The sequence below is a fragment of the Schistocerca nitens genome, chromosome 5 (genome assembly GCF_023898315.1).
Source record: "Schistocerca nitens isolate TAMUIC-IGC-003100 chromosome 5, iqSchNite1.1, whole genome shotgun sequence".
In the NCBI taxonomy this organism is placed as follows: Eukaryota; Metazoa; Arthropoda; class Insecta; order Orthoptera; family Acrididae; genus Schistocerca; species Schistocerca nitens.
Window position 1 is genome coordinate 17,543,931 of NC_064618.1, and position 22,125 is coordinate 17,566,055.

Sequence of the window (22,125 nt, forward strand, 5' to 3'; positions counted from 1 at the left end):
GCCATTTTGCAAACTCCGCAATGACGAAGAATTTGTGGCGTCCTGTGTGAACGGTAGCTCACAGCGCCACTCCAGAATGACTTGACTTGTGGCGATACTTTCTTTGCGTGTGTGAACGCGGCTTATGGTCTTCAGTGTGTTGCCATTTGTTAGGACACCAGCTCGGGTAAGGTTGGCAGTGGTGTAATGGATGCAAACTATTTCACTTGGTGGTGTTTACTGTTTGGCTATGTCAATTGTCAGTTTGAAAATGGCGTCGAATTGTGTTGGCATGCAATGTAGGTTTTTGAGTTTGTCTTCTACGCGTTATGGTAAAAGAAACTTCAGAAAGTTTTTGTTGCACAATAAAAGAGGCACAAGATTATTCAAGAAAGCGCAAACAGAAAAACCAGATCCTGACATTCCCATTTACCGTAAGTTTATCGAGGAATTTTAAATATAGTCAGCTGCTTCCATAATTTGTTTGCCACTCTGTTACGGCAAGTTTCGTCCATGAAATGTAAGTGACAATATTAAAATGGCTCTTGAACGATAGCTTTTGTTAATTTTTTTAATTTTGGAGATGCTTGGTGATTACCAAGGAGGGTATTGTCGTAGGCAGTTACAAAAAATACATTTTCGTTAAAATATAGACGTGGCTATAAAATTTTGTCGTACCGATTTTTACGTTCTGTTAAAGCGGAAAGCATCATACTCAATAAAAAGCATCATACTCAATAAAATACACTGTCAATCTTCGCGCTTCCCGAGAAGTCGGTGTGGAATGGTCCTGTGAAGTTGGTTGTTACTGTGCGTTCTTTAGGATTATTTAATTCGGAAACTGCTGTAGCTGGAAAGAGTGAAATCGTACCCTAATTTTGTCATTCAAATCACAGATTGATGTCTCCTCTGTGAAATAAAGGTATGTTAGCATTCATTATTGTTTCACGTAGAGATGCACGTGTTCTGGAAGGACCAGGCTAGATTGTCGTATTGGACTCGTCTCTTAAATCTTGACTGTTGTGACATAAATGAAAAGTGCAAAGGGACAGGGAGGAGGGTCCACAACGTAACTTTTACTAAATAGGTATTGTATTGTAAATGAAAGTGTGTGTGTGTGTGTGTGTAAAAATGTGCTAAAATTCTTCATCTTCAACACATTACATAATCTTTTGCGGTGTGTTTTCTACAAATATCTTTCCTGTCCGCGTTTTGAAAGTGCCAATATTGTCATCTGAGCAACCAAGATATGGTTTACTTGTGCTCTCCTGGCCAAACTATTGTAATTTTCTTAATTGCATCTTTAACCTGATCACCATTTGCTTTGTATAACTTTTCTCTCTTTTGAACTAGCTCTCTGAAATTTCAGTGGTTATTTTCCAACAGCTCAGAAGTTGTATTTAGTCAGGGATGCTGGGCTCTAAACTTCATCTGATTGAGATCATATTAACACCTGTGGAATGTTCTGTTGTGGAAAGATGTTTTCTGTAGGATGCACAGTTATAGGTCTGGTTTCAAAGCAGTCTTTTTTCACAGATTTTTGTATTTATCCACAATTTGACATGGCGTTGTGGCTTTGCTCAAGATATAGGCTCAGCCACATGATGCTAAAACACTAGGCCAAATTTAATACATTTCAAAGGAACATGCCTTCGTCATTATAAATATCAACTTACAAGTGCCTTCATTGGATGGAGTTCATTATTAACATTCATCAGCATAGTCATTGCAGTTATGTTAGTGTATAAACAGTTATGTTAGTGTATAAAAAGTAAAAAAGATAAAACGCATGAAAGTTAGTAAAAATTTCATGCTTACTTCCTTGGTAACAAAGTCGTCCTCTTGAAATGTGGCTTGTCAAATGTGTACTTCAGCAAATGAAAATCAGTGCAGTGCATGCAGAGAGAGAGAGAGAGAGAGAGAGAGAGAGAATATATGGTGTGATTCTGTGCATAAATTTGTCTGTATGGCTACTCTTTTTGCCAGGAAAAATGTGTAGATGTCAACACAGCATGTGTTGTTATTGTCTGGAATGATTTACCTTTGGTGATGTATAAATGTTGATTGGCCACATTTTAAGGTGGTCTTACTACCATGCAAGTGATCACAAAATTTTTATTGGTGCAAGTGTGTTTTGATCTTTTTACCCTTTTATACACCGTCATAATGCTGATGCTTGTTTTTTTCTGAATGTATTCCTTGTATTGATTGTTGTTTGTAAATATTTCTGACTATGAAGGCACATTCCTTTGAAACATATTAAATTATATATTAGTATCATGTACAGCTAAGCCTGCTGCAAGATTTTTTTACAAGTTTTTGTAGATTTTTGCTACATGACTTACTCATAAATGTGAGAATATCCAGGCATCTTCATCTAGGCATAAATCGCTTCATCAATTAAATATGTTTTTTAATTGTAGAGAAAATTAATTACTGTTTTCTAGGCCTTCATAGTGTGTGCACAGTTAAACAGCATACGGATTAGGTAACATTTTCAAAGTTATGTGGATTTAATTGATTATCTTGCTGCTCTGTACCACAAATTCACTGCCAATAGGAGTGTGAGAAGTTTCAAATCCGTGCGGGGCAGTAACATGTTTTGGAACAGGGTAACGAACTCATTGTTTAGTACTGTTCTGTACAGCAATTAATCTATAAGGCTTCAAGCATATTTTGTAGAAAAATGACCTTTTGTTATGTTATTTCTGTAGGCATATTACAAGGAACAAAGTTATGAGAGTGGCAAGTTGGAGCACCCTTGATCATCTGGGTCAGAAACAACTTTCATCAAAACTAGAGGATTTGTTGCAGGTTTCGACTTCCGAAGAAAATAGCTCACTGGAGCCAGCTCTACAATGCACATCAGGTTACTGGTGGAGCTGAAACTTGGAAGTAGTTCATGCACCCTTAAGGGTGTTCTGTAAAAGTTTCGTTAAAATCGAAGAGAGTTGAGCTGTGACCCCTAGGTTCTCAACTTTGACGACATTTTCCACTGTGCTATGTTAGTGAAAGATTTTTCCAAGTCGTAGACTATTTTGGACCCATGTAAAATTACTGAGTAGATTGAAAGCTACTCTTCAGCCACATGTCAACCGCTGTAGTGTGGAAAGAAAAACAGCCAAAGGAATGCCAAGTTTTAAAGTCTTGCATTTAAAAAATTTGAAGCTGTACATTATTCAACCACCACACAAACTCTCTGACAAACATCACAGAAATACACTTTCCAGATCTTGGGAAGCAGCCGAACCAGTTGGAAAATCAATAAAACACATGCCCTGGAAGAATTCCAGTTTGATACTAGAGAGAGAGAGAGCACCCAGCGACCTCTTCCTCATGCTTGGGAAAAAGTATGTATTACTCCTGGTGTATAAGCAGGGAAAAAGAACGGCTGGAGAAAATTATAACCCACTGTAACATAGGTCTGCTGCAGGATCCTTTTGAATTTTTTCAATTCAAATAGGATGAGTTTCTTGGAGAAATAAAAGCTTCTGTACATAAATTAGCATAGCTTTAGAGAGCATCACACTTAATGCACCTTTAACTTTTCACATATATCGTGCAAATCATGAAATGGGTCAACAGGTAGAAGCTATATTGCTAGATTTCATGAAAGTGTTTGATACTGTATCTTAGGCAGTTAAAAAAAGACCTGGGCATGTGGAATAGGTTCTTCAATATTTGAATTGTTTAATTTTGAGTGATACAGCTTAAGTACATTGTAAAATAACAAATGTTCACCACTTCAGGATTTCTGTCCCAAGAAATTTGACGGAGCTGCCCTTTCCTCCGTGTATGACCATGTGGGCAGCAGTCCGAGACTTGACTGCTGACTCTGTTGTATTGCCACTGAATGACTGTAGGGGAGTTCAGAATAACTTGGAAAAAATATCTTATGTAGTACAACAAATGGCAACTTGCTTCAAATGTGGATCAGTTTAAGTTAATGCAGATGGGCAGAAGGAAAAGTCCTGTGTACTGAAATACAGTACTAACGGTGTGCAATTTCAGTCACATTGAGTAAATATCTAAGCATAACATTTTGAAATAATGTGGAATGGAACATTATGGAGAACAGCTAATTATGATGTGTTGGAAGAATTCTGATAATGTGTACCACATTGATAAAGGAATACTGCACTAGTATCTGGTACACCAATTAGGTTAGACTAAAGGAAGATGTCAGATTAATTCAGGGCTGTGTTACCAGATGGGTCAGTCAGTACGAGTTTACGGAAATTATCCATGAGTTTTGATGGGAATTCTTGAGGGAAAACTAATTTTTTTATTTTGCAGACAGTTATGTCAAGATGTTTGGAGAAGCTGCGTTCGAGTCTTGCAGCAGAAAAATTTGACAGCTTCCAGTGTTCATCTTGCGCAAGGATAATAAAGAGAAATTGAGAGGTTAGGGCTCATACAGGGGCTTGAAGTAATTCATTTTTCCCCCCACTGTATTTGTGAGTAATACTAGGTATGTCACTTTACAGTGGCTTGTGAAATATGTAGTTAAATGTACACAATATGGTGCTTTTTGTTGCAGTGCTCTGTTGAAACTGTTTATTGTAGGAAGCACTATGAAACAGATCCTAGCCCATCAGAAGTTACTTATGCAACCTTTTCAGAAAATGGAGCCTGATATGCTCGTACAGTGGGGGTAGCAGCATCAAGCAGTATTGGGTGAGGGAGACGGGGCCTAGTCCCTAATAAATGAAAGGAAACCACTCACCTATAGCTAACATGTCTGGTGCATAGAAATGTGCAACAGGAAACTGTATTTATACTAGCTTTCAAGCTCTTGTTCCTTCCTAGTAGAAGTAAACACATTCACACACACACAAGCAGACACCCAAATGCACACAGCTGTTGTCACTATAAGATTAACTGTTGATTATCATTAGCAGTTGCCTGGAAAGATGGAGGTGATTGTGAAGGATGCACAAAGTGAGAAGAAGTTAGTGAGATGGTGTGACGCAGGTCTTTCAATAGATGACTCGGCTGGTGCACAAAAAGACGAAAGGAATTCAAAGGGTAGACTATATAAGAGATCGAGGGAGTGGAGAGAGGTAAGGAGAGGAAGGTGGAGATGAATAGGGAGACAGGGATGAAGGTGGGGGGGGGGGGGGAGAGGGAAGAGGCAAGGTGAGGCAGTGGGAAACAAGTTAGTGGAAGTTTATGCCAGGGAGCTTAAGAGCCTGCAGGATATGCTGTAGGGACAATTATCACCTACATAGTTCAAAGAAATTTGTGCATGAGGGTAGTATCCAAATGGCTCATTTAGTGAAGCAGCTGTTGAAGTCATTATGTTCTGGTGTGCAGTATGCTCGGCAGATGGATTGTCAAGGTTATGTTGTGTTGTGCAGCGTGTTTGGTAACTGGATGGCTGTAGTTCGGTGGTGGCCATTCATGGGGATAGACAGTTGGTTACTTGTCATGCTCACATAGAATACTGAACAGTAGTTGCAGCATATCTGATATGTGGCTGCTTTTACACATGGCACTGCCGTTTATTGGGTGGGAAACCTCTTTTGACTGTGCTGCGGTAAGATTTTGTGGATGGGTGTATGTGAAAGATCTTGCACCTCGTTCGACCAAAAGGGAATGAACCGTTGGCAGCAGGATTAGAATAGAATATTTGTAGGTTGAGTGAGCGACAGAACAGAACTTTGTGTGATGTGTGTAGGATTTTGTATTGAATTTGCCTGATTTCGGGGCACAACAAGAGGTAATCAAAACCCCTGGTGAAGTATGTGGTTGGATTTCTAATAAGGGTGATAATCCATGATCAGTGGAGTGCTGGTTAACAGGTTTAATGATGTCTGAGGTGTAGATGGCACTGGAGATCCCTTTACAGATGGGCTGTGTAGAATACTGTCTGTGAATAAAGACTGTAGTAGGGTTGTCAGTATATTTTAACAACTCCTGCTTTCGACTGTCAGTGTGGTGTCCACAAGTGGCGAGACTGTAAGTTGGACTTTTTGACATGGAACATGTGACAACTGCCAAAGTGGAGATACTGTTGGTGGTTGGTGCACTTGACATGAAAGGACATATTTATGGAGCCATCTGAGTGGTGGCGATAGACATCTAGGAAGGTGGCTTGTTGAATTTAGAAGGACCAGATGAAGCAGATTTGGAGTAGGTATTGAGGTTATGAAAGAAAGAATAAGTATAAGTGGTAAAGTCAGTCTTGCCATGTCCATGTGCGTGTGTGTTTGTCTGTGTGCGTGAATGTGTTTACTTCTAGTAGAGAAAGAGCAAGAGCTCGATAGCTAGCATAAATACTGTTCTTTTGCATGTTTCTATGAACTGCACATCAGGAAGCTATTGGTGAGTGGTCGTCTTTTCTTTATTTTACAAAGATTAATATCATTAGACCTAATGTTATTCTTCTTTTTACAAACAAAAACTAAGTTTTTGCCTGCTGAACCTAAATTATGCTGAAATGAAAGTAGGTAATTCTGTTCCACTTAAATGCCCTGTAGTAGAGTCCTGAAAATTCAGTCTGTTGTAGACCGAAGGGTGGCAGAGTATGTGAAAATGCCAAGTTAATGAGAAAGGTGTTAAAAAAAGAACAAATACATGATTTTTTCATCATAAAATACTTTGATTTGTGCTGGAAGATGAAAGTTACAAAGAGTGCTATACTCAAACTGGCCGAATAAAACGTAAGAAAATACCCAATATATGAACTGAGTATAAATGTAACTTAAGAGTATTTCAGTTTACCCTTAAATCGAGGAAAATTACTTTACAAAGGCATATATAGCCTTTATTAATGAAAATTAATGAATACAGTAATTTTTTAAGTGATAAGATAGACTTCAAAAAATTACCTTATGAAGGCGTAAACATTTTTCTAATAAAAATTAACTAGCCTACTTTTACAAAAGTAACTTTTTTTTAAAAAAATGCATAATGTTCTGGTGTTTTCCACACCACAATGTGCTTTTTGATACTTCATCACAAAGATGATGAAGGAACAGAAAGTCTTACTGATGCACCTTGTTCATAATACTGAAGGGCAGTTTTGACAGCCTTTAGTCCTTCGCTGTGAGATATTTAAAGTCTTGTGTGGTGGAGTCCTCAACATCATTTTCATGAATTTCTTCATTATCGGTGACAGCAGCAGTAATTTCTGCATCAGACATGATGTCTTGCTCACAAGGGAACCTCCCCATCGCACCCCCCTCAGATTTAGTTATAAGTTGGCACAGTGGATAGGCCTTGAAAAACTGAACACAGATCAATCGAGAAAACAGGAAGAAGTTGTGTAGAACTATGAAAAAAATTAATAAAATGTACAAACTGAGTAGTCCATGCGGAACATAAGCAACATCGAGGAAAATGTAGGCTCAGGAGCGTCGTGGTCCTGTGGTTAGCGTGAGTAGCTGCGGAACGAAAGGTCCTTGGTTCAAGTCTTTCCTAGACTCAAAATTTTACTTTCTTTATTTTCGCAAAGTTATGATCTGTCCGTTCGTTCATTGACGTCTCTGTTCAATGTAATAAGTTTAGTGTCTGTGTTTTGCGACCGCACCGCAAAACCGTGCGATTAGTAGACGAAAGGACGTGCCTCTCCAATGGAAACCGAAAACATTTGATCGCAAGGTCATAGGTCAACCGATTCCTCCCCAGGAAAACACGTCTGATATATTCTATAAGACACTGGTGACGGCGTGTGCGTCACATGACAGGAATATGTTGTCGGCCCACCTAACTTGTACACTTAACGAATGGGTAAAAAGATTCTTCTACCTTGCCCGATTTAGGTTTTCTTGTGGATATGATAATCACTCCCAAAAAAGCGATGAAAACATAAGAGTTTGTCACATAAACTGAAAATAAAAAATTAAACTTTTCGCCCGAGGGAAGATTTGAACCTAGGACCTCTCGTTCTGTAGCTGCTCTCGCTAGCCACAGGACCACGGCGCTCCTTGACACCCATTGTCCTTGATGTTGCCTATCTTCAAATGGACTACTCAGTTTGTATATTTTACTAATTTTTTTCATAGTTCCACACAACTTCTTCCTGTTTTCTCAATTGATCTGTGTTCAGTTTTTCAAGGCCTATCCACTGTGCCAACTTATAACTAAATCTGAGGGGGGTGCGATGGGGAGGTTCCCTTGTCAGTATCATTTTGGAACCACTCTTCGTCTTCTCTTTCATCAGCTTCATCATGATGCTCAATAAAATCATTCCCTTGTGATCAAGGAGTTTTCTCCAGGAATGAACAAGCAATAGTGACTGTGCCTCATTCCTGGAGCCTGTCACATTCAGTACTTCTATTTCCCTTAATGCCTGGATCATACGTTGACCATTCTCATTTGCAGAAAGAAAGGAGGACAACAGCTTGTGCTTATACCTTGTGTTGAGACTAACCAAAACTTGGCCTTTGGGCTGCCATAAAAAGATGCGTTGTCCAAAATCAGAGTAGAATTCCTCGGCAGTTTTTAGATCTTAAAACCTGCTCAGCTGATGCCCATGAGGCAAATACTGCATGAAACCATTCTTTGAAAATTGCATTGCTCATCCAGACATTTGACTGGTTTCACTGAGCAAGGTGGCGCAGTGGCTAGAACATTGGACTCACATTCGGGAGGACGATGGTTCAATCCCGGATCCGCCCATCCTGATTTAGGTTTTCTGTGATTTCCCTAAATCGCTCCAGGCAAATGCCGAGATGGTTCATTTGAAAGGTCACGGCTAACTTTCTTCCCCGTCCTTCCCTTATCCGACCAGACTGATTACCTCACTGTCTGGTCTTCTCTCTCAGAAACAACCCAATCCAACTCTACAGCTCTCTTAACTGATCCAGCTGGTTTCAGTACCACACTAAAAGTTTATCCATTTCAGTGCACTTTAAATGCGTGTGGATGTTTTTATTTTCCAATGAGGTCAAGTTTTGAGTTGGTCTCCTCTTGCATTACTGCATGCTAGAATTGAGACCCTCTCCTTGCTCCTCTTAAAATTAAGGGTTGACTGTTCCCTGTAAGCAAGATTTGTAGTTTGTAACAGTTTATAATTTAACCCTGTTTCATAAACGTTGTACAGTTCTTCTCCAGTCAAACCTTCAACCTTGATGAATTTCTGAAACTTTCCTTAAACTGAGTCACACTCTGTGTCACCAGCTACTTTTTTCCCCACAAATACTAAGCTGTCAGGCTTCATTGTATTTTTTCCAGTGATAAAGTTGGCCAGTCCCTGTGACTAATTTTGGGTAGTAGTCTGTTTTAATTCTTCATAAAATTTTCAGGCCTTGTCTTCCAAGATTGGTCCACTAAATGGCATACCCTTCTCTCTTGTCTGACAAAACCAAATTTAGTGGGCTTCATTTACCTCATTGAACTCAATTTTCTTCTTGCTTTTCCTTCTTTCAGTGTTTCTGTGCAAATTCGCTTAACAAACCAATACTCGATTTTTGTCATCTTCTTCCAGTCTCCAGTCATACTTTTACCGACTCCCAAGTCCTTAGTCACTACACCATAATTTTCTCACTTATCCAGTCTCTTTAAGGCCAAACTTTTGCTCTATGGACAAGTCAACCTGTTTTCTTTTAATGGAAGATGCCATCAGAGAGTACTTTACTCTGAAGCATGCAAAAGCTTTGAAACAGTTTGTCTTCCAAGATTGGTCCACTAAATGGCATACCCTTCTCTCTTGTCTGACAAAACCAAATTTAGTGGGCTTCATTTACCTCATTGAACTCAATTTTCTTCTTGCTTTTCCTTCTTTCAGTGTTTCTGTGCAAATTCGCTTAACAAACCAATACTCGATTTTTGTCATCTTCTTCCAGTCTCCAGTCATACTTTTACCGACTCCCAAGTCCTTAGTCACTACACCATAATTTTCTCACTTATCCAGTCTCTTTAAGGCCAAACTTTTGCTCTATGGACAAGTCAACCTGTTTTCTTTTAATGGAAGATGCCATCAGAGAGTACTTTACTCTGAAGCATGCAAAAGCTTTGAAACAGCTTGACTAATATTCACTCAACTTGCACAGCACGGTTAAGAAATTAACTAACTACTTTTATATACATTTTGGGAGTGAACAGTGTTACAAATATTTACTATCAAAGACATTCTTGATCGCAATTAATTTATTTATTACGGTGACCAGTTTCGACCACTACTGTGGCCAACTTCCATCTTCAAGTCGTATACAAAGCTTTAATTAGAGGGCTACATACATTAAAGAAAATACATAAAGCTATAAAACGATGACTTACCAATGAGTAAGAACTTTCTTCTGGTGGTAAAATCACTACTGGTGAAACCAGTTCACATCTTACTATATATATTGGAGGCTCCGCCTACTTCTGATGGAATGGTATCATTACTAACCAATGGGTTATAGGTCAAATAACAATGTAAAATGTCTTAGTTAAAATAACATTATCAAGAAAGGAAAATAAACATACACTAAACTTGGCTTGTTCAACAGCTATTGTCAATTAAGAAGCGTTAAAAATATTTAAACATGTAGGATAATGAACTTCGTTTTGGCAGTACATTGGTTTCCCTCTCAAGGCATGTTAGTGAACCATGTGGAACCACTGGTTGCCATGGTGAAGTTGGACACCGTTCCAAAGATGTGGCAGCAGGCTTCTTTCTAAAGAAGTTGTTGTGAAAGTGGAGTGGCAAAGACTGTCACATGAGACGATTTACTATTGAGCAGCAACATGTCTTTATTGAAACGATTTTCAATGAGTAGGCTGCAGTAATCATTAACTGACATGTAGTACATGCTGCACAGATACAATTTACTGGTGTAATGAGAGACTTCCATTTACATAGATTACATAATAATTCTTACAGATCAATACTAAGGGTGGGAAAATCGAGAGGGCACAGTAGTTGTGCATATTTATGAAATATTTTCTATGAAGTTCATATGTAGATTCCTATATAATAGAGGGAAACATTCCACGTGGGAAAAATATATCTAAAAACAAAGATGATGTGACTTACCATACAAAGGCGCTGGCAGGTCGATAGACACACAAACAAACGCAAACATACACACGAAATTCAAGCTTTCGCAACAAACTGTTGCTTCGTCAGGAAAGAGGGAAGGAGAGGGAAAGACGAAAGGATGTGGGTTTTAAGGGAGAGGGTAAGGAGTCATTCCAATCCCGGGAGCGGAAAGACTTACCTTGGGGGGAAAAAGGACAGGTATACACTCGCGCGCGCACACACACACACACACACACACACACACACACACACACACACACACACACACACACAAGCAGACATTTTCTGCTTGTGTATGTGCGGATGGATATGTGTGTGTGTGTGAGTGTAGACCTGTCCTTTTTCCCCCCAAGGTAAGTCTTTCCGCTCCCGGGATTGGAATGACTCCTTACCGTCTCCCTTAAAACCCACATCCTTTCATCTTTCCCTCTCCTTCCCTCTTTCCTGATGAAGCAACCATTGTTTGCGAAAGCTTGAATTTTGTGTGTATGTATGTGTTTGTTTGTGTATCTATCGACCTGCCAGCGCTTTCGTATGGTAAGTCACATCATCTTTGTTTTTAGATATATTTTTCCCGCGTGGAATGTTTCTCTCTCTCTCTCTCTCTCTCTCTCTCTCTCTCTCTCTCTCTCTCTGACGTGTATTTCATTTGTCAAAACAGTTAAAAACTAATCTCTACACTAAACTTAATGCTTTCATTTACTAGTTAACTTTCATGAATGTCTTTTAGTCACATTTCTCATCCCATGGTAGCGGTAGCCTATGTGTTAATTCAGGATGTAGGCTCTCCATTCCATGGTTATCCAAATCCATCCAGCTGCTACTTCACTGATGAAAGGAAATAAACAGTTTCTAGTTTTGTGCAGTGCAAATTTTATATCTGTACGGGCAGTGTCGTCATCTGCTCTCATGTGCATGCCTGTTACCAGCGGATACGCTCACATATCATAATCAAATCTGACATTACTAGAAGCCAACCACATTCTAAGTATAAAGAAGTGTAAAGCCATCATATTTCCCTGTTGTACAACTTTTAAATGAAAGCATCTTCATGACCTTAAACTGCCTCAGAAGCTATAAGATATGCCTGACACTCAGTGGCTAAAATACAATGGGCTTCTATGAAAGTATGGGTTAAACACTCTGAGGATTGTATAAACATGTATTCATTACGGTGAATCATATTATATAGAACATACTAAATGGTAAAAACACTTTCACAAGTACCTTACAGTTCAAAAGTCAAACAGTGAATAACTTTTTTTAAGTGTAATTATCGTTCCATATTTTGCACTATATTCTTCAAATCAATAAATATCTTGCACTACACACTTTCAAAAGTAACTTGTGTTTTCATTGAGGTTGTAAGTTACTTCCATTCCAAATTTCTTCCTTATCTGCCTAGCCGTTTCGGCGTAAAGGAGTAACAAACACTCGCACACAAACTTTCACATTCATAATATGTACGGGATAGTAAACACGCATTGCCTTGTATTCAGTTCACTCGTTCAGTGATATTTGCTGTTCATTCTTTCTTACATACCTTGCAAAGGCACCTCAGGCACTGGATGTTCTAGAACATTGTATAGACTGTGTGCCATTTGACTTAATTCAGGGAATTATTTCTCACAGTGAGACTTAAACAAAAATACATTAACAGAAGAGAGAGATAGTAATTGTAAAGAATGCCATGCATTTGTTTCATCTGCACATATCCCTATTGAACTTGGCAGATGTTGTTGTTGTTGTTGTTGTTGTTGTGGTCTTCAGTCCTGAGACTGGTTTGATGCAGCTCTCCATGCTACTCTATCCTGTGCAAGCTTCTTCATCTCCCAGTACCTACTGCAACCTACATCCTTCTGAATCTGCTTAGTGTATTGATCTCTTGGCCTCCCTCTACGATTTTTACCCTCCACGCTGCCCTCCAATGCTAAATTTGTGATCCCTTGATGCCTCAAAACATGTCCTACCAACAGATCCCTTCTTCTAGTCAAGTTGTGCCACAAACTCCTCTTCTCCCCAATCCTATTCAGTACCTCCTCATTAGTTATGTGATCTACCCATCGAATCTTCAGCATTCTTCTGTAGCACCACATTTCAAAAGCTTCTATTCTCTTCTTGTCCAAACTATTTATCGTCCATGTTTCACTTCCATACATGGCTACACTCCATACAAATACTTTCAGAAACGACTTCCTGACACTTAAATCTATACTAGATGTTAACAAATTTCTCTTCTTCAGAAACGATTTCCTTGCCATTGCCAGTCTACATTTTATATCCTCCCTAGTTCGACCATCATCAGTTATTTTACTCCTTAAATAGCAAAACTCCTTTACTACTTTAAGTGTCTCATTTCCTAATCTAATCCCCTCAGCTTCGCACTCGGGAGGACGACGGTTCAATCCCGCGTCCGGCCATCCTGATTTAGGTTTTCCGTGATTTCCCTAAATCACTCCAGGCAAATGCCGGGATGGTTCCTCTGAAAGGGCACGGCCGACTTCCTTCCCCATCCTTCCCTAATCCGATGAGACCGATGACCACGCTGTCTGGTCTCCTTCCCCAAAACCAACCAACCAACCAACCATCCCCTCAGCTTCACCCGACTTAATTTGACTACATTCCATTATCCTCGTTTTTCTTTTGTTGATGTTCGTCTTATATCCTCCTTTCAAGACACTGTCCATTCCGTTCAACTGCTGTTCCAAGTCCTTTGCTGTCTCTGACAGAATTACAATGTCATCGGCAAACCTCAAAGTTTTTACTTCTTCTCCATGAATTTTAATACCTACTCCGAATTTTTCTTTCGTTTCCTTTACTGCTTGCTCAATATACAGATTGAATAACATCGGGGAGAGGCTACAACCCTGTCTCACTCCTTTCCCAACCACTGCTTCCCTTTCATGCCCCTCGACTCTTATAACTGCCATCTGGTTTCTGTACAAATTGTAAATAGCCTTTCGCTTCTTGTATTTTACCCCTGCCACCTTCAGAATTTGAAAGAGAGTATTCCAGTTAACGTTGTCAAAAGCTTTCTCTAAGTCTACAAATGCTAGAAATGTAGGTTTGCCTTTTCTTAATCTTTCTTCTAAGATAAGTCGTAAGGTTAGTATTGCCTCGCGTGTTCCAACATTTCTACGGAATCCAAACTGATCTTCCCCGAGGTCCGCTTCTACCAGTTTTTCCATTCGTCTGTAAAGAATTCGCGTTAGTATTTTGCAGCTGTGACTTATTAAACTGATAGTTCGGTAATTTTCACATCTGTCAACACCTGCTTTCTTTGGTATTGGAATTATTATATTCTTCTTGAAGTCTGTGGGTATTTCGCCTGTCTCATACATCTTGCTCACCAGATGGTAGAGTTTTGTCATGACTGGCTCTCCCAAGGCCATCAGTAGTTCTAATGGAATGTTGTCTACTCCCGGGGCCTTGTTTCGACTCGGGTCTTTCAGTGCTCTGTCACACTCATCACGCCCCCCCCCCCCCCCCCCCCCTGCGGGTTCGGGGGTTAGAATAGGCCCGCGGTATTCCTGCCTGTCGTAAGAGGCGACTAAAAGGAGTTTTTAAACCGTTTCGGCCTTCCATGTGATGGTCCCCCTTGGGGTTTGACCTCCATTTTTCAAAATTCTACAGAAGTACGAGCCTTTTGGGGAAAGACCTTGGCACTCAGCATTGTACCGGCGTTGTAACCATACCCATTATTCCTCAAATTGGGCCTAAACGCCTGATGGGTTGTACGCGTTACGCCCATAGTGCGTCCCCATCTGCACCTACGATCATGATGGACTTTCCATGGCACCAGAAATCCAGCAAGGTAGCCAGCCCGTTGTGGTGGGGTCGTCATGTACCCTCTAGGTTGTAGCCCCCCTGACCACACAGGGATCGTACTACCGATACCTGAGCTGCACCCTCCCCACGTCGGCCAAGGAGTAGATGCCCGTCTCCTTGGGGCATCAGGACTCCCGGCAACGGTCATCCTGCCAGGTGGCCCTTGCTGAGGCTGGGTGGCGCCCGTGGGGAGAGCCCCTGGTTGGAGTGGGTGGTATCGGGGCGGACGTTTCGCAGATGAAACGTCAACACGAGTCTTTCAAAAGGAAAGGTACTGTTTCTAGTTCTGGTTCTCCTGCCCTTTCCCCCTTGGCCACTCCCTGGGAGGAGGGACAGGCCCGCCGGCTTGGGGCGAAGTACTTCCCCCGCTATTTGGTCTGTTCTCGAACCGATGGGGGGACGTTCGCCACCTCCAAGCCCATGTTCTTTGTTCAGCACATTGAGGACATCTTCGGGGAAATCGAGGCTCTCAGTAAGATGCGTTCGGGGTCCGTTCTTATAAAGACCACCTCCGCCACACAGTCGGCGGCGCTCCAGGCATGCGACCGCCTAGGGGACATCCCAGTGTCCATTGTCCCGCATCTGGCACTAAATAGGACGCAGGGGGTTATTTTTCATCGGGACCTCCTGCTGCAATCTGATGAGGAGCTCAGGGCCAACCTGGAGTGCCGAGGCGTGCATTTCGTCCGGCGAGTCCAGCGCGGCCCCAAAGACCGTCGCATCGACACCGGGGCCTTTATCCTCGCCTTCGAGGGGGACATTCTCCCGGAGAAGGTAAAGGTGATGTGCTACCGGTGCGACGCGCGACCTTACGTCCCGCCTCCTATGCGCTGTTTTCGGTGTTTGCGCTTTGGGCACATGTCGTCATGGTGTGAGGCTGAGCCGCTTTGTGGCGATTGTGGGCGTCCTCTTCGTGAGGAACATACATGCACCCCACCACCTCGGTGCGTTAATTGTCCTGGCATCCACTCGCCTAGATCCTCAGACTGCCCCGCATATCAGAAGGAGGAGAAGATACAAGAACTCAAAACTTTGGATCGTCTCTCTTATTCTGAGGCCAGGAAGAAGTATGACCACCTCCATCACGTGCCATTTGACCACTTCATTTGCCTCAGTTGTGTCCACTCCTTCCGCAGTATCCTCATCCCTATCCTGTCCCCCCTCCGCCTCCTCCCCCCATCCGGGGTCTCTGCCTCCGCCTCCCAAATCCCTCCCTTCCAAATCCTCCTCCCCCGTGGCCCCCGCCCCCTCTGCCCCAGGGGTCACCCTTCCTCCTCCTCCCCCCCCCCCCCCCCCCCCCGCCGCCTGAGAAGAGATCCTCTTCTCAGGCGTCCATCGGGGAAACGTTCCGGACCCCAACTTCCGAGGTCCGGCGTTCCAAAACGGACCCCGCGCGTGAGGACCTTCGAGTCCAGCCCACCATCCCTGCGCCTTCTCAGACTTCCAAGAAGGCCTCCAAGAAGAAGTCTCTATCCCCCTCTCCACCCCGGCGCGTTTCGTCTGACGCTCCATCCGTGAGTCGCTGCTCCCGGCCGTCCTCAGTTTCGCCGGGACGCTCTGCTGCCAGGTGCTCAGCTGGTCTCTCGTCGGCAAATGATGCTGCCTCTCCTACACAACCAGGGACAGCGGCCGCAGCTGGCGACGACTCGATGGACCAGGATCCGCCTCCCGCTGGTTGTAGTGTTGTTCCCTCGAAGCCTGGCCCTCCGCGGCCGTCGAGGTGACCAGCTCTTCCCCGTCTCGTTCCCCCTCTTTTTTGACTAGCGATGGCCTTGTTACATTGGAACATAAGAGGTATTCGATCTAATCGGGAGGAATTACAACTGCTCCTCTGCCTGCACTGTCCGCTCGTCCTTGGTCTCCAGGAAACCAAGTTGCGCCCGACTGACCGTATTGCCTTTACCCACTATACCTCGGAGCGGTATGACCTCACCCCTGTGGACGGTATCCCAGCTCATGGTGGGGTCATGTTGCTCGTTCGGGACGATGTCTATTACTATCCCATCCCATTGACCACCCCACTCCAAGCAATAGCTGTCTGTATTACTCTTTCTGCTTTTACTTTTTCAGTTTGTACCATCTACACTCCATCGTCATCTGCTGTTAGTCGGGCTGACATAATGCACCTGATCGTTCAGCTTCCCCCGCCGTTTTCATTGTTTGGCGACTTCAATGCCCATCATCCCCTTTGGGGCTCTCCTGCATCCTGTCAAAGAGGCTCACTCTTGGCGGATGTCTTCAACCATCTCAATCTTGTCTGCCTCAATACTGGTGCCCCGACTTTCCTCTCGGACTCTACTCATACCTACTCTCACTTGGACCTCTCGATCTGTTCTACCACTCTTGCCTGTCGGTTCGAGTGGTATGTCCTTTCTGACACCTATTCGAGCGACCACTTCCCCTGTGTCGTTCGTCTCCTGCACCCCACCCCATCCCCACGTTCTTCGAGCTGGAACATACCGAAACCTGACTGGGGACTTTACTCCTCCCTGGCGACCTTTCCGGACCACGATTTTCTCAGTTGTGACAGTCAGGTCGAATACCTCACGGATGTTATCATCAATGCTGCCGAACGTTCCATTCCTCGTACTACCTCTTCTTCATGTCGCATTTCCGTCCCCTGGTGGAACGAGGCTTGTAGAGACGCTATCCGTGCTGGACGACGTGCTTTTTACGCACCTTTCGCCGCCATCCTACGTTGGCGAATTGTATTGGATACAAATGACTCAGAGCGCAATGCCGTAGAGTCATCAAAGACAGCAAAAAAGCTTGTTGGGCTTCTTTCACCAGCTCCTTTAACAGTTTTACTCCCTCTTCTGTCGTATGGGGTGGCCTGCGCCGGCTGTCGGGCATTAAGGCCCACTCGTCGGTACCTGGCCTGACCTCAGGTAATGAGGTCCTCGTTGATCCTGTGGCTGTCTCCAACGCCTTTGGCCGGTTTTTCGTGGAGGTTTCCAGCTCTGCTCATTACCACCCTGCCTTCCTTCCCAGGAAAGAGGCAGAAGAGGCTCGGCGACCTTCCTTCCACTCGCTGAATCTGGAAACTTATAATGCCCCCTTTACTATGTGGGAACTCGAACGTGCGCTTGCACTGTCCCGCTCCTCTGCTCCGGGGCCAGATGCCATTCACGGTCAGATGCTGGCACACCTTTCTCCGGCGGGCAAAAGCTTCCTTCTTCGTACCTACAATTGTGTCTGGACCGAAGGTCAGGTCCCCATGCGTTGGCGTGACGCCGTCGTTGTTCGTATACCCAAACCCGGGAAGGATAGACACCTTCCTTCTAGTTACCGCCCCATTTCTCTTACAAGCTGTGTCTGTAAGGTGATGGAGCGCATGGTTAATGCTTGGTTAGTTTGGATTCTTGAATCTCGACGGCTACTTACCAATGTCCAATGCGGTTTTCGTCGCCGCCGCTCCGCTGTTGACCACCTTGTGACCTTATCGACATTCATCATGAACAACTTTTTGCGAAGGCGCCAAATGGTAGCCGTGTTCTTCGATTTGGAGCAGGCTTATGATACCTGTTGGAGAGGAGGTATCCTCCGCACTATGCACAGGTGGGGCCTACGCGGTCGCCTTCCCCTTTTTATTGATTCCTTTTTAACAGATCGAAAGTTTAGGGTACGTGTGGGTTCCGTATTGTCCGACGTCTTCCTCCAGGAGAACGGAGTGCCTCAGGGCTCCGTCTTGAGCGTAGCCCTTTTTGCCATCGCGATCAATCCAATTATGGATTGCATTCCACCTAATGTCTCCGGCTCTCTCTTTGTCGATGACTTCGCGATCTACTGCAGTGCCCAGAGAACATGCCTCCTGGAGCGCTGCCTTCAGCGTTGTCTAGACAGCCTATACTCAAGGAGCGTGGCAAATGGCTTCTGGTTCTCTGAAGAGAAGACGGTTTGTATCAACTTTTGACGATATAAAGTGTTCCTTCCGCCATGCTTACATCTCGGTCCCGTTGTTCTCCCATTCGTGGAAACAACTAAGTTTCTAGGGCTCACATTGGACAGGAAACTTTGTTGGTCTCCGCACGTCTCTTATTATGGCGGCCCGTTGTACACGTTCCCTTAATGTCCTCAGAGTTCTTAGTGGTTCATCTTGGGGAGCGGATCGCACTGTCCTGCTTCGCTTGTATCGGTCCATAATCCGATCGAAGCTGGATTATGGGAGCTTCGTCTACTCGTCTGCTCGGCCATCCCTCTTACGCCGTCTCAACTCCATCCACCATCGGGGGTTACGTCTTGCGACCGGAGCCTTCTACACTAGTCCTGTCGAGAGTCTTTATGCTGAAGCTGCCGAATTACCATTGACCTACCGGCCCGACGTACTGCTGTGTCTGTATGCCTGCCGGCTGTTGTCTATGCCCGACCACCCCTCTTACGAGTCCTTCTTCGCCGATTCTCTCGACCGTCAGTACGGGTTGTATGTGTCTGCCCTGCTGCCCCCCGGAGTCCGCTTCCGTCGCCTGCTTCAACGATTGGATTTTGCCCTCCCTACCACCTTCAGAGAGGGTGAGAGCCCGACACCACCTTGGCTCCAGGCTCCAGTTCATATTTATCTCGACCTCAGCTCACTCCCGAAGGAGGGTACTCCGGCTGCAGTGTATTGCTCACGGTTTGTCGAACTTCGTGCTCGACTTGCCGGTCACACCTTTATTTACACCGATGGCTCCAAAACTGACGATGGTGTCGGCTGTGCCTTTGTCGTTGGGGCCGCCACCTTTAAATACCGGCTCCTCGACCAGTGTTCCAGCTTTACGGCCGAGCTTTTTGCTCTCCATCAGGCCGTTCAGTATGCCCGCCGCCACCGCCATTCATCGTATGTACTCTGCTCTGATTCACTCGGTGCTCTTCAGAGCCTTGGAGCTCCCTATCAGGTCCATCCCTTGGCTCAACGGATACAGCAGTCCCTCCATTCTTTCGCTGATAATGGTTCTCCTGTCAGCTTTCTGTGCATTCCCGGACATGTAGGAGTGCCTGGGAATGAGGCTGCGGATGCTGCATCCAAGGCTGCAGTCCTCCTGCCTCGGTCAGCCTCCCATTGTGTCCCATCATCTGACGTTCGTGGGGATGTTTGTAAGAGGCTTGTGTCGTTGTGGTGGGATGCTTGGTCATCCCTCCAAGGAAACAAGCTCCGGGCAGTAAAACCGCTCCCAACTGCTTGGACAACCTCCTCCCGACCATCTCGGCGAGAGGAGGTCCTTCTGACCAGGTTGCGGATTGGGCATTGCCGGTTTAGCCACCGCTACCTGCTCTCCGGTGACCCAGCCCTGCAGTGCCCTTGTGGTCAGGCATTAACAGTGCGCCATGTTTTATTGTCGTGTCCCCGCTTTAGTCAATCTCGTGTTGTCCTGTTCCTGCCATCTACTTAACCAGATATTTTAGCTGATGACGCTCGAGCAGCTGCTCGTGTTCTGCGTTTTATAACCTTGACTGGCTTGTCCAAAGACATCTAACCTTTTTACTTATTTTATCTACATCTTTGTTAGGTCTTTCTGGTGTCCCCCCCCTCCCCTTGAGTTTTACTAGATTCCCTGTGCTCTAACAACAGTGACTGGGCGCTAATGACCTCAGTAGTTGAGCGCCCTTAAACCCCACCAAAAAAAAAAAAAAATCTCTTCACGCAGTATCTTATCTCCCATTTCATCTTCATCTACATCCTCTTCCATTTCCATAATATTGTCCTCAAGTACATCGCCCTTGTATAAACCCTCTATATACTCCTTCCACCTTTCTGCCTTCCCTTCTTTGCTTAGAACTGGGTTGCCATCTGAGCTCTTTATATTCATACAAGTGGTTCTCTTCTCTCCAAAGGTCACTTTAATTTTCCTGTAGGCAGTATCTATCTTACCCCTAGTGAGACAAGCCTCTACATCCTTACATTTGTCCTCTAGCCATCCCTGCTTAGCCATTTTGCACTTCCTGTCGATCTCATTTTTGAGACGTTTGTATTCCTTTTTGCCTGCTTCATTTACTGCATTTTTATATTTTCTCCTTTCATCAATTAAATTCAATATTTCTTCTGTTACCCAGGGATTTCTATTAGCCCTCGTCTTTTTACCTACTTGATCCTCTGCTGCCTTCACTACTTCATCCCTCAGAGCTACCCATTCTTCTTCTACTGTATTTCTTTCCCCCATTCCTGTCAATTGTTCCCTTATGCTCTCCCTGAAACTCTGTACAACCTCTTGGTTCTTTCAGTTTATCCAGGTCCCATCTCCTTAAATTCCCACCTTTTTGCAGTTTCTTCAGTTTCAATCTGCAGTTCATAACCAATAGATTGTGGTCAGAATCCACATCTGCCCCTGGAAATGTCTTACAATTTAAAACTTGTTTCCTAAATCTCTGTCTTACCATTATATAATCTATCTGATACCTTTTAGTATCTCCAGGATTCTTCCAGGTATACAACCTTCTTTTATGATCCTTGAACCAAGTGTTAGCTATGATTAAGTTATGCTCTGTGCAAAATTCTACAAGGCGGTTTCCTCTTTCATTTCTTCCCCCCCAATCCATATTCACCTACTAGGTTTCCTTCTCTCCCTTTTCCTACTGACGAATTCCAGTCACGCATGACTATTAAATTTTCGTCTCCCTTCACTACCTGAATAATTTCTTTTATCTCGTCATACATTTCATCAATTTCTTCATCATCTGCAGAGCTAGTTGGCACATAAACTTGTACTACTGTAGTAGGCATGGGCTTTGTGTCTGTCTTGGCCACAATAATGCGTTCAGTATGCTGTTTGTAGTAGCTAACCCGTACTCCTATTTTTTTATTCATTATTAAACCTACTCCTGCATTACCCCTATTTGATTTTGTATTTATAACCCTGTAATCACCTGACCAAAAGTCTTGTTCCTCCTGCCTCCGAACTTCACTAATTCCCACTATATCTAACTTTAACCTATCCATTTCCCTTTTTAAATTTTCTAACCTACCTGCCCGATTAAGGGATCTGACATTCCACGCTCCGATCCGTAGAACGCCAGTTTTCTTTCTCCTGATAACGACGTCCTCTTGAGTAGTCCCCGCCCGGAAATCCGAATGGGGGACTATTTTACCTCCGGAATATTTTACCCAAGAGGACGCCATCATCATTTAATCATACAGTAAAGCTGCATGTCCTCGGGAAAAATTACGGCTGTAGTTTCCCCTTGCTTTCAGCCGTTCGCAGTACCAGCACAGCAAGGCCGTTTTGGTTAATGTTACAAGGCCAGATCAGTCAATCATCCAGACTGTTGCCCCTGCAACTAATGAAAAGGTTGCTGCCCCTCTTCAGGAACCACATGTTTGTCTGGCCTCTCAACGGATACCCCTCCGTTGTGGTTGCACCTACGGTACGGCC

General features: G+C 43.8%; 1 protein-coding gene across 2 annotated transcripts in view; it reads left to right on the plus strand.

The window, feature by feature from the left end:
* The first annotated feature begins 250 nt into the window (after window positions 1–250).
* LOC126260118 (39S ribosomal protein L41, mitochondrial) overlaps window positions 251–22,125 on the plus strand; it is a 120,546-nt gene continuing 98,671 nt past the window's right edge. For both annotated transcript variants that reach the window (XM_049957361.1, XM_049957362.1), the window contains exon 1: window positions 251–413. In XM_049957361.1, the coding sequence (XP_049813318.1) occupies window positions 251–413 (163 nt within the window). The remainder of the gene's footprint in view (window positions 414–22,125) is intronic.